At 35.5% G+C, this 13678-nt stretch overlaps 1 protein-coding gene across 1 annotated transcript; it reads right to left on the bottom strand.

Annotated features, from left to right (window-relative positions):
* Positions 1–3282: 3282 nt before the first annotated feature.
* Positions 3283–4221, bottom strand: LOC143235656 (uncharacterized). The gene is made up of 2 exons (XM_076473881.1): positions 3966–4221; positions 3283–3620 (listed from the first exon to the last, which is right to left on the bottom strand). Exons 1-2 carry the CDS (start codon positions 4219–4221, stop codon positions 3283–3285), a joined length of 594 nt encoding a protein of 197 aa, XP_076329996.1.
* Positions 4222–13678: the final 9457 nt, after the last annotated feature.

Raw genomic sequence — 13678 nt, 5'->3', positions numbered from 1 at the left:
CGTTTGGTTGTCAAGATTGATTCTGTATTTTCAAGGCAAATTACAAATAAATATGTGGTTACGTTTATTGTTATGCTTTATTTTATTTATAGCTGTCTTTATGAAATGTTCTAAACTGATTCGAACATACATACATACATATTACTCGTATGTGTTATTAATAGAAACTGACAAAAGGGATCTGATATCAGCATTATCTTTCTAAACTCGTATCAGTTGTTGAAATTTTATGGCATAGACTGTGGACATGTCTGACCTAATGCACAGTATTAATTTTACTTGTGAAGTTATCTAAGCCTATTTATGTTAACGAGTATTTTTATCTAAGCTTACTTATATTAATTAGTATTTTTATCTGAGTCTACTTGTGTTAATTAGCAATAAGAGGGTGCGCTACGATTTGGTGACACTAAAACGTTGAGAACGTTGTTGTTCTGAAAAGTTGTTGTTGAACCTGGCTCTGTTAAAGTTCAATGATTTCGTTCAGGTTTTCATCATTGACATCTGCTGTCGCAACACTAAACGTGAACGGCTGTCTCACCCATGCTGTATATGACTCTCTGGTGGGGCAGTATCTGTCAAGAGACTTTGCGAGCTCATCTAAGTGCATGGGAATTGCTTGCTCCAGTTCCCCGGGTACAGAAATGTCTCCGATTTCAGACACATCTTCGATCTTACTTACACAGTCGTCCAGCAGGGGAAAGTTTGCGAAGTTATCATTCTCTGTTCGTCGTATTCATAACGGTGGCTTTTTTTGAATAGCCTTCAGGTTTTCTTCCGCTTCGATGATGTTGACTCCACCATCCTGCATCTGTTGATTGAGAGCACTGAAGATATCGGCCATGTACGCCAATATGAGAATGAACTCAGATTTTTCGAAGCAATCTGCGTGACAATGTTGGTGCTCTCGCAAAAACAGAGCTAATTCCAGTCGCATGACAAAAACACGATTCAGCACCTTTCCCCGGGATAACCAACGAACGTCAGAATGGTACAGAAGTACCTCGAATTCAGAGCCCATTTCATTACACAGCTCTTTGAAGATGCGGTGCGTCAGGGCAATATTTCGCACAAAGTTCACACATTCCACTACAGTTTTTAATACTTCTACCAGTTTTTAAGGCAAGAATTTTGTTGCCAACGCATGCCTGTGCAGAACACAGCGCGTTACAGTGATGTGTGGTGCATCGGCTTTCACCAGCGCATCAAAACCAGAATTTCGTCCAAGCATGACTGGAGCTTTGTCCGAACAAACTGCAGAAACCATATCTCACGGAAGATCGTTGTCTCTGAAGAAGTTATCCACAAGTTTCTTCACGTCGGCTACCTTAGTTGTTGTAAGAGGCTTACAAAATAAAAAATATTCTTTTATGTCGTCATTCTTCACATAGCGCACAAATACAACAAGCTGGCTTAGATTGAAAATGTCGGTGGTCTTGTCGAGTTGAAGGCTGAATTTTGCTGGGCTTGAAATCAGATCTGCAAACTACTTGAGCCAAGATGTCATTGCTCATGTCATCTATTCTGCTGCTGATGGTGTCATTTGAAAGAGGAATTTGGGATAACTTATTTTTAGCAGCTTTTCCCAGCATGATATTCGCCATCTTCAATGCAGCTGGTTTTACGAGTTATACATCAATGGTGTGTGGTTTGGCTTGCTTCGCGATCAAGTACGCAAGTTCGTACGATGTTGTGAGGATCGGTTTGTCGATGGGTACAAGGCCGAGAACAGGCAAAGTAGCCTTTTCATCAAATCTGGCTCTCTTTACCTTGAATTCAGCAAGCGTTGTGTTCTTGTATTTCCCATCTCCATGCAGCTTTAGAGAGTGTTCTCTTAGTTTTGCCGGTGCTAGACTAGAATTGCTCAACTTGGCATTGCAATTAATGCATTGAGGACACTGACTCCCATCATGTTCCGTTATACACGTGAATCCATATTGTGTGTATTCGTCCGACCACTTTCGATTTTTGCTCGACATAGTTAGTATGAAGGGATTGAAAGATTAGGAAAAAATCACAAATGACGCACGATTACTACAGTTACAAGTCGACTGCTGAGCGCACGTAGTTCCCTGCAGCACAGATATTAAGGCCAAGTGATGTGCCGTGATCAGCCGCAGCCAGTGATGGCCAAGTGGAGCGTGACGTCACGAATCATACAAGTGGGGTGAACGGAACGGACGAACACACAGTGTGTGTGTCTTGACCTCCGCCGAACCCCTGAGGTTCGATTGAACCCAGGTTAAGAACCACTGTTCTAACATATATATAAAAGAGACTTGGGTGTGCTGTCTCACGGCTGAAAGGGGGAGCGAGTTCGAATCTCCCTCACACCAAACATGCTTGCCCTTTCAGCCGTGGGGGCGATATATGTGACGGTCAATCTCACTATTCGTTAGTAAAAGAGTAGCCCAAGAGTTGGCGATGGGTGGTGATGGCCAGCTACCTTCCTTCTAGTCTTACACTGCACAATTAGGGACGACTAGCGCAGATAGCCCTCGTGTAGCTTTGCACAAAATTCAAAACAAACCAATCCTTCTGAAGCGCATATAACACACAATAAAGTTTTTTCTATCTAAACTTTATCTTAAACAATAATAAGTGATTTAATGACGAGGAACCAACTTTAAACCCCAAAAAATTTTCCTACATTATCCGATCAAATATGAATATATCAAGCTAAGGATAATACATCATAACTCAGGGAATACTAGGCTTAAATAATGACCATATTTACCAAACCAGTTGCGTTAATATTACTATTTAAATTTGTCTAAATTCTAACGATGTCTCAGAAAATTATTGTCCCATACTGGCTCAGTGGGCTTATAATCGGGTTTCAATATCCAAGGTGGGCACAGTACAGATATCCCATTATGTGGCAATCAACAAATAAAGACAGAATTTTAGTTGTATAAAATAAACTGCTCAAAAAAAATTAAAGGAACAAGTACGTTTTCTTACATAATTTATCTAAGTGTTTGAAATGTGATAATATTTTATTTTTTTAGATAATTTGCCTCATTTCAGTTCTATCTGTATCCATTTTTTAATGTGTGATGAACGGTAAAACGTGGAGAAGTAAACTTTTAACAAATGACCAATATCACCAGAACTGATATCCCATGTGAAACAATACTTTAAACAGTTCACATGCGTTTATTCAAGAAGTGTTTGAAACATTCAATATCCAGTGTGACCTCCACGGGCTGTGACACACTCCTAGCACCAATTTGGCACACTTCGAATCTGTCTATCGATGTTATCTTAGGGTATAGCAGTCTACTCGTCTATCAGGGCTTGTCGGAGCTCCTGTACATTCTGAGGAGGGTGATGGCATTCACTAACACCCCTTGACAATATATCCCAACAATGTTCAATTGGATTTAAATATGGAGATCTGGCGGGCCACTTAAAAGTCTCTATTCCTTCCTCGTCAAAGTCCGTACACAGTCTGGCGACATGGGCTCGCGCGTTAACCTGCATAAGAATGAACCCATCGCCGACACCCTCGACAGAAGGCCTCACAATGGGTTCCAGAATTTCGTTTATATATCGTCGTGCGTTCAGAGCACCCCTGTCGAGTATAAGTAAGCTCGTGTTGCCACATAAGCATATGCCTGTTCAGACCATCACAGAACCTCCTCCATAAGTGTCGACTTGCACAATGTTACAGACGGAAAATCGCTCTCCTCGACGTTTCTACACATCCATCATTACGAGACACAGTGAACCTGCTTTCGTCTGTTCACAGCACGGTGATCCATTGACGAAATTCCCAGTCCAGGTGCTGACGAGTAAACTCCAACCTGGATGCACGGTAACACGCTGTCAGAATAACGTCTTTTACAGGCTGTCTTGCTCTACGGCGTCTTTCGTGCAGACGATTGCGAACTGTTTGGGTCGATACACGGGTTCCAGTGGAATGCTGAAGGTCATTTCGCAGTGACCGGGCGGTAGCCAACCTGTCATCGCTGCACAACAGAGAAGACGGCGTTGACCTGGTCTCCTACCATAAGAGTTCGTCTCTTGGTAGCGTCGCCAAAGTCGATTAATGACGCTTGGTGACCCACCAACGCGATGTGCCACCCTCCTTTGGGAGTGGCCATCCGCCAGCATCTGGACCGCCCTGGCCATCTCGTTCTCTATCAGATGGCGCCTGACTGCTTGGGTACACAAGATGAAGGTACACATTGACAAAACGAGCCGCATAAGATCCATGTTGGTGTTTGTTTCGAGAATTAATAAGGAATGCATGGTTTTACGTAACAGCTTATTGTAAGGTACCTTGAGTGAGGTGAGTTTCGTTTGAGTTGCTTCAAACTTCACTCGCAAGCTTAAAAAATACACTTGTAGACGAACGGATATGTTTTTTACATAAATTTAGTTATGACAAAAATACACTGAAATATGTAATTGTTCCTTTTAATTTTTTGGAGTAGTATAGTTAAACTATCCATATTGATTGGAAATACAAAAAAAAAAAACAATAAATAAATAAATAAATAAAATGTTATAACTGGCTAAAGCTGTTAAAAACTGATTAACTGGAAACGTTTAAATGGCGCCAGTTTAATTATCTAAAAAATAAATATCTTATAACACTAAAGAGTACATACTAGACAAAGTGTTCCCTAAGCAGTTTTGTTTCTGTCAGTAACTTAGGGTCTGGCATGGCTAGGTGGTTAAGGCACTCAACTCGCAATCTGAGGGTCGCGGATTCGAATCCCCGTCACACCAAACATGCTCGCCCTTTCAGCCGTGGGGGCGTTATAACATGACGTTCAATCCCACTATTCGTTGGTAAAAGAGTAGCTCAAGAGTTGGTGATAGGTGGTGATGACTATCTGCCTTCCCTCTCGTCTTACACTGCTAAATTAGGGACGGCTAGCGTAAGTTGCCCTCAAAGTAGCTTTGGGCGAAATTCAAACCAAACCAAATTAGTATGAAAACTTAATGGTGCTTTAATATTTTATTTAATTTTCTTGTTTATTATAATTTAAATTTACAACGTTAACTTTTGACAGATCTACAGTTACTTTTTTTTTGGTGGACTGTGTTTAAGTTTAAAAAGTTTCGAGAAAGCCTGTGAATCGAGAATTAAAAACCTCTTCGGTTGGAATTTTACAGAGAGACTCTAAGCCCGGAATTTAGAAAGGAAACGATTTACATTTGGCTGTTGGATCGTCACTAGCCTCTTGAGGTGAGTGATCGATAATTAGTTAAAATAAAGTGAAGTTGGTATACAAAGCTTGAAAAGCAAAAGTTTATACAAAAGCGTCTAACAAATTTTATTTTCAATTTATATTGATAGTCCAGTTTTTGGTTGAAACTACTGTGGCACCCCCAGTACTGGTATTAATCGCTGTTATAATTCACCATTGCATTAAGTTAACCATTTCTAAGTTTTAAAAATATATTTATGTGAATATATATTCATATTAATATACTATTTTTAAATAAACAAAATGAAATAAAACATTGTTAAACGACTAAGCTCTGTTTAAGATAACATCATATGTATGTATTTATATATATATATAAAGGTAAATCAGTGTAAGTTACAATCACTGAATCTATTATTAACGTAATAATGTTATTGAAAGATTAATACAGATCTAAAGCGTTTTATATCTGATAATTGTAACTAGAAATGAAATTTTATGTTTCAGTTCGGAAGTTATACAACATGTAGGAAAAGGCGACCTCAGTCGGCTGACGAGAACATCGAAGAGATTTAAAATTGGTGTTTGGTGGTATTAGCTTATTTTAAAATTATAATATTTTGAAACAACTGCAGGTTTTTCAAATACAAAGAAAAGTGTTTCGATTCACGTAGCGAATATTTTTGAGCTGGTACGATTTAAACTTCCATCAGATTTTTCTGAATGGTTGTAACTTTGGTATTTTTAAGATTAGTCAAATATAGTATCTATTCATTTGATAATTTTTTTTTCTAAAGTCCATAGCGAAACAGTTTGTTAGGGATTGTGAATATTGTTTTATATGTAATGTCTTCTTATTCTCACTGTTCTAGATTTGTAAAACATTAAGCTATAAGTATCATGAATCATGGGGGCTCTCTGTTTAACTACATGCCTATTGTATTGTTATCTGTATGATACTGTAACTAGCAGCTACATAACTCCTTGATTAGTTTATGTATGATATTGAGAGCTCCTTTGAACTGTCCCCTGCTGGTACAGTGATAAGGCTATGGATTTACAATGCTAAAATCAGGGGTTCGATTCCCCTTGGTGGGCTCAGCAGATAGTCCAGTGTGGCTTTGCTATAGGAGAACACACACATGCACCCTTTGAACTGAGTTTTATTTGGTACTAACTGAAGACTACATGAAATCTTAGCATAAAGAAAACTGCTGATTTATTGGTGATTATCTGTGCATGTAACATTTGAAGGTATTGTACCAAATGCTGTTATCTTTTTATTACAAATAGTCAATAAAAAAAATGACAGTTACAAGTTATAAAGTTGCTAAGTATTATCACTTGACTCGTGTTTAAAAAGTTAAAAAACATTAAGTATAAAAATGTACTCTTTTTGTGAATCTTCATTAAAATATTGCATAAATAGTTTTAACTAAATTGGCGAAGTATTTATAAATACAAAAGGCATGTTTATCTACTGAAGGTAGTTAACGACTGGCCATAATTGAAATTTCAAGTTTTTTTCATCTAGAAGGTCTTCAGCGTATAGCTAAAGGTGTTAGCACTGTAACAGTTTAAATGTTACCAAGTACATATAATGACTGCTACATTAGAATAAACATATGGGATTATTAATAACAAGTTATTTCTAAATTAATAATTGGTTGAATAAAGAACTCTTACATGAAGTTAACATTAAATACATCTCAGAAATTTATCCTCGAATTGTATATAAATAAAAACTGCATGCAGTTATTAAATTTTCTACTTTTTTTAGAGATTTGGCTTTTATGGACTGTGCCTGCTCGTTTCCCAGATGTCTTAGATTTACTTATTTCACTTTTTTAATTAACAGTATATTGTGTATAATGTAAATATGTATTTTTGTAATATTGATCTTTACTTACCGTTTTCTTGTAAAATGACTGTGTACAATATTTCTTCTCTATCAGTTGTACTCAGTAAAGAGGAAAGGAAATGCATTACATTTAATCTTGTGGTTTGAAATTTAATATACATTTGAATGTAGCTCTGACGTTGGGTAATGTAGCTAAAACATCAAGTGTATACATACAAATAAATTAAATATAAAAAATGTAACATTCAAGAGGTTCCAAGGAGCAGTCACTGTCTCAAATTTGTATACCACAAGAGAAATTTGTCTTTGAAACATAATTGTCTGTGACTCACTGGTGGAATACAGGGCAACAGACATATATTAAATGGAAACTGTGTGCAGCCTATGCTGTTTCATAATAGCTTCTGATGTATGCCCCAAAAAGATAGTGAAATATTTAAGAAGAGGCAAAATAAAAGCCAGTTCTGCAAGAAATCATAAAGTTTGGTTACACTACAGTTACATACATCAGTGCATTATGTAAGTTATGTTGAAACCAAGTAATTAGATTAAACACACTGGCATAATCATATTCACAAAACAGTAAGATGTACCATTTTTAACAGTGCTTTTATGAACTTTCATTCCCATAGTTACACAAGGAAAATGTAAATTTCTTTAATATTTGATTACTTTACTCATTTATATGACTTCTAGTGATAAGAGATTTGCCATTCATGGTAACCCACAGTATAAAGGACAAACTACAAGAAACAATCCATCAGACTGGATGAGGGCAGTGAAAAGAAGGTAAGTAAAGTTTACATTTTAAGATGTTAAATTGTGTTCTTAGTGCCAGTATATAAAACTTGATTCTTTGTTACTTTATTTCAGCCAATTCTATTTTATAGCATTTAAAGAATGTATGGGTGTTCCACTAATTGGCTTTTCAAACTGAACTCTTATATTGCTTGTGGACTCTATAATATCAGTTTCAGGAACAACAGTTATGTGTTTACTACCTAAGTATTGTTTTTCTGGTGGAACTTATTTATTAATACAGTTATACAAACTTAACTTATGATTGTTTGTAATTTAACCTGAACAGTCGTAGGTTGTTTTTCATCTGCGTAAGTCCACTGTTGGTAAAATTTCTTCATATTACTTTTTAGCTTAGTGCTCAAAGTCTTTCTTTGTAGCTTTCCACATAGCACAGGTAGCCCTTGTATAGCTTTGAGTGAAATTCCAATACAAACTAACAAATCTTTCCTCGTTATTGTGACTTGAACACGCTGTTTTTGTACTCTTCATTGTGATAAACTTCTCTTTTCTGTAATACATAGTGTTGTTTCTTAAATGTTCTCAGATTTTTGGATATTTTGCTTCTTTCTGTAGTTTACAGGAATTAGTGTGTTTAATGACCCTCTGGTTTCAGTTTTACACATTGGCTTTATTATCTTAAAACAAAGTGTTGGGAAACTACATATCTTTTCTCATAATTAAGACCTGTAGGTTTTGTGACAGACTGATGTTATAACTTTTATTATCTCTACTTTCATTCAGAACTACTAAACTGTGTTTCTTTATCCGTAAGCAACTTTATGTATTATCTTAAATACTATCATTTAAGTTCCTTGCCAAGGTAAAATCAGTTTGGGACTTTACTCACAGTGAAATTTGGCAATCAGATACTAGTTGTTGTCATGTAACATAACCAAAAAAAGAAACCTTCCCCTATGAAAGGTTGCTGACCTTCTTGTCTGTGCAGTCACCTATTGATTAGTTACTGATACTTTTTAAGTAATTAGTATTCACTATCTTAAATGCTTCATGAAATGCCTTGCATGTCTGTTTTCACTTTCCTTTGTAGTTACTATACTATGGAAGCTTTAGTCACAGGAGTTTACGTAAGATTCTGTCCATCTTCTTTATAAAAATAAGGATATTTAAAGTTTTTATATCTTGTGATTAAAATAGAGTCAAAATAAACATCTTTGAAGGAATGTTTTTCCAACCTTCATTATCTGAGAGATAAATTTTATTTACAGTAGAAACAAAGTGAACTTCTCTAATTTTGAGAGATAACCTTTGCAATTGTATCAGTGACCTTTCTCTGAAGATATTAAGGACTAACAAAATGTATATTTCAAACAGTTAACTGAAGGTTGTTTAAACTAAATACTTATTTCATAATACTAGAGTATATTTAATTAATTTGTATAAGCAAAAATAAATACCTTCTTAAGTCTTGTTTTATAACATTTTGATTTATTTAATATTTTTTAATCAAACTGCTCTTTTTTGTCATGCATGTTTGTGTTTATATATGTATATATCACATGAACATATCCATGCTTTTGGGTGTATGTCGTGAATGCACCAGTGGTTTTGACTATATATATATTGCATGAATATATCACTGCTTTTGGATATATGTCACATAAACATCTCAGTGATTTGGGGTATATATATTTTGTGAATGTATCAGTAAAATAGGTATGAGCAGCACATTGAAAAATAATTAAAACCTGAAACCTAAAAGATGTTTTTGTAAAAGAAAGTTTGTTTTTGAGGTAAATATATTTTGTTCCAGTAATTATTTTTGAAAAAAACATAAAAGTCTACTAAAGCTGAAGAACATTGTTCTGTTAATAAGTTGATTTTAATTTGTTAAAAAACATTATGTTTATGACTCATATCTAATACATCTTTACATTTCTTTGAATAACTCCTGGTTGCTCAGTGGTAAAGTCCAGTGGCTTATAATGCTAAATATCAGGTAGTGGACAGACCAGTATAGATACTTGTGACGATGAGAAACCAACTTGAAGTAAAAAATATATCACAGAAGGTCAAAACATTGTTCTCTGCATTCTTAGTAAGTGTTTATAACACACCATCTCTCCTGAGATACAGTATAGATATAGCCAGTGACCTAGACGTAAGTGGCTTCAACAGATGCGTAGCTGCTCAGAACCACTGCTATAGACAGAAAGCCAAAGGTTAAAATGGGATGAGTGGAACTGGAGAAGAGTGCACTATACAGATGGATCCAAATTCAAGTTGATGGTCAACAGTGAACAGTTTTTATTCAATATCAGAGAGGAATATATGACAGTCAACATGCAGTATCTACAGTGAATCTAACTAAGGACCAGTGCAAGTGTGGGCTTCTTCTCAGGCACTGGTATTTAAAATATATGCAAAAGTAATGAAACTTTTATTCATTATTTCAGCCCCTAAAGAACACAGGGATTCACGTTTCAGAAAGACAGTGATCTCAGACATGCAGCAAACATGGTAAAATGATATCTTAAGGAAGAAAGAAAAAGGGCTGATAAAAATCTTTTAACCCTGACTTAGTATGAATATCCTGAGATGAATTTTAAGGCTGAGTGAACATGTTTAGAAACTGAAAAGTTCAAATTGTGCCCAAATAAGTTAGTTGAATGGAGTAATACAGGACATTTGTAGCAATATATTGATAAATTTAAGGTAATATTAAACAAGTTTACTGCTCTGTCTAAAGCAAATATAAATTATCAGTGTATTGTATAATTTTCACACTTTTATATTTTCTGTAATATTGTATTTTACTAATGGTAAAAGTGACTATTTAGATGCAATTATTCATTTTTTGTGACTTGTATGTATGTATGTGTGTGTGTGTGTGTATGTGTTTTTATAATTATTCCAAATATTTTCTAATATATAGCCTATAAAATTAATTTGAAATGTAACTATTTTGTCAAAGTAAAATCATGAATACATAATGCAACTGGTTTGTAATTTTTAGGTTGAATATGTTCTTTTAACATTAAAAACTAGATGTTTGTCTCTCTGCAAGTAACACCAAATACTTTGTATCATATCAAGTCTTATTACTAGTAACATTACATGATTATGTAGTTCTCTGGATTACTTCCATTATATTTTTTATTATAAAGGGGCATAAAAAACTTGAGATCCAGGTATAGTGTGTATTAGATACATTTCTTATGGGTGAGCTTCATGTGAATTATTTTAATTTGTTTTAGACCTAGTGTGTTTAACTTTTGAATGTTTTTGATTTTCTGCTATTTACTAGATATCTTTTCTTATTTCTATATTATAAAAAGTCTGTGGACTTGCAACATTAAAATCTAAGATTCATTTCCTTGTAGTGGATGTAGTATATAATAGTATATACGAGGTCTGTTAAAAAAATATGCGGACTGACGTCATAAAACAAAATGTACTTTATTTAGAGGTTACAGGTCTCGGACCCCTTCAAAGTACTCTCCTCCCCAACGCACACACTTATCCCAACAATGTTTCCACTTGTTGAAACAGTTCTGGTACGCTTCTTTTGTAATGTCCTCCAGCTTCTTCTTCGCATTTGCCTTAATCTTGGAAATCGTCTCAAATCTTCTTCCTTTCAAGGGTCTTTTGAGTTTGGGGAACAAGAAAAAATCGCAAGGAGCAAGGTCAGGTGAGTAGGGGGGGTGGGGAAGAACAGTGATTGAGTGTTTGGCCAAAAACTCACGAATTCTGAGGGCTGAATGGGCTGGACCGTTGTTGTGATGGAAAAACCAGTCGCCACTCCTCCACATTTCTGGCCTTTTGCGACGGATGGCATCCCTCAGACGTTTCAGAACTTCAATGCAGTAAGTAGCCTTGGGGGAGGTACTCGTGGTGAACAACACCCTTAGCATCGAAGAAAACTGTCAGCATCACCTTGACCTTGGATCGAACTTGGCAAGCTTTTTTGGGTCTGGGGATGTTTCACGCATCCACTGGGACGATTGTCATAACCATAAACCCATGATTCATCACCTGTTATGATCCTTGACAAGAAGTTTTCATCTTCTTCTGAACGATCAAGCAGTTTCTGACAAACCTGGATGTGATGGGTTTTTTGTTCGTCCGTCTTCAGGCGTGGCACAAATTTTGCAGCAACGCGATGGGTCAAAATCAATTGATATCCCACACTCTTCAGGCTCCTGACAGTCAGACGCCGATTTACCCGCACCAGGGTGTTGATTTTGTCGGCGTGTGGGTCATCAATTGACGTGGAAGGACGTCCAGGATGCTCATCATCTTCAATGGACAGTCGACCATCCTTAAAACGTTCATGCGACTTGAAACATGGCATACGCTTCATAGCAACATCACCGTAAGCCGTGTTAAGCATAACAAAAGTTTCAGTCGCAGATTTTCCAAGTTTATCACAAAATTTCGCAGGAAGTCGTTGCTCCTTCAGGTCATTCATTCTGAAATTCGCCAAACGAAAAAATCGCACTTCACTTAAAACCGCGTAGCTAATACACAAATGAAGATATCTGCAATCGGGAAATGGCGTCGTAATCAGCTGATCTGTGCGAACCTAGCAACACCAAGCGGATTCCCCTGGAACCAACTGGAGCTGTGCAATTCAAACAGTCCGTGTATTTTTTGAACAGACCTCGTATATATATGTAGTATATATCTGACATTGCTATGAAACATACAAACAAAATTATTTTTCTTAACACATTAATTTATTTGTTATTTTATATGTATTAATTTTTCTATTTCTTATTTCCCAGTGTTGGAAGGATTAACTGAACCTTCAAGTGCAAACTGTACTATTAAATTGAAGGTTGACTTAGAGAAGCAGGTGGGAACTTGTAAAACAAGACACGTTAAAATATTCAGCTACGAAAACACTTACATCAGTCACTTTTTTTAGTGACAGATTTGGGTAAGTTTTATAGTCTTGTTAATTGTTAAAAAGGTTATATGTTTGAGAGAAAACAAAACTACTCAAAGACATCATTTTTAAAGTTTCAAATGTTTTGTTTTTATTTTTACTTTTTTTTTTGCTCAATTTCATAGCATGTAGTAATTGTACACTCAAGATCTGTGAAATTTTCTGGTTTTTTTTTATAGAGCTATCTGTTGTGTCTGCTACAGGGAACCAAACTCTAGACCTCGGCACTACAGACCTGTTAACTTATTGCTGAACCATGGAGGACACCTCTAAGGACAGCCACACACACATACATTTTTGGATTGTGTATTAAAGATGAAGTACTATAGTAACCATAATGAATTTTATCATTTCTTTTGAAAGAGTAAATATATCTTTATTCATTTAATTTGCATGTTTCAAGTCTATGAATGCGTACAAATTCCCACATATTATTTATTATACTTGCTGTTCTTTAATATACTTTGTTGACATCAGTTGTTCACTGTTAATAATCTGAAATTATCTTCTGACTAGTTTTAACATAGGCTGTTTTACATTATATATTAACCATATGTATGTGTTTAAGCTGATTTTGTAGGCCTTTCTAAATAGGTTCTATTATATCAAAAAATAATGTTAAAAATTGCTGTCTTTGCTTAATTCTATTTGATGCATCATATGTCATACATTACATTGATGTAGACGAACTCAGAAGTGCTACAAATTAGTCACAAGAATATATTCATTCATTCAATTAATTTGTTTTCTGATATTCATGCTACTTAAATATTCTACATGGTGAGAAGAATGTTTCTTGTATTATTTCACATGTAAGTTTTTATGTGCTAAAGTTCACTATTTTCTTCCATAATTTGTTGGTTACTTTCTTAAAAGTACCTTATTCAGTTGAATATATACAAATATGCATTCTTTAACCCTTCCATAATGGGTCACAGGTCA

The sequence above is a fragment of the Tachypleus tridentatus genome, chromosome 12 (genome assembly GCF_004210375.1).
Source record: "Tachypleus tridentatus isolate NWPU-2018 chromosome 12, ASM421037v1, whole genome shotgun sequence".
Lineage (NCBI taxonomy): Eukaryota > Metazoa > Arthropoda > Merostomata > Xiphosura > Limulidae > Tachypleus > Tachypleus tridentatus.
The sequence above is the reverse complement of the archived record's forward strand: the minus strand, read 5'-3'. Positions and strand labels throughout refer to the sequence as shown.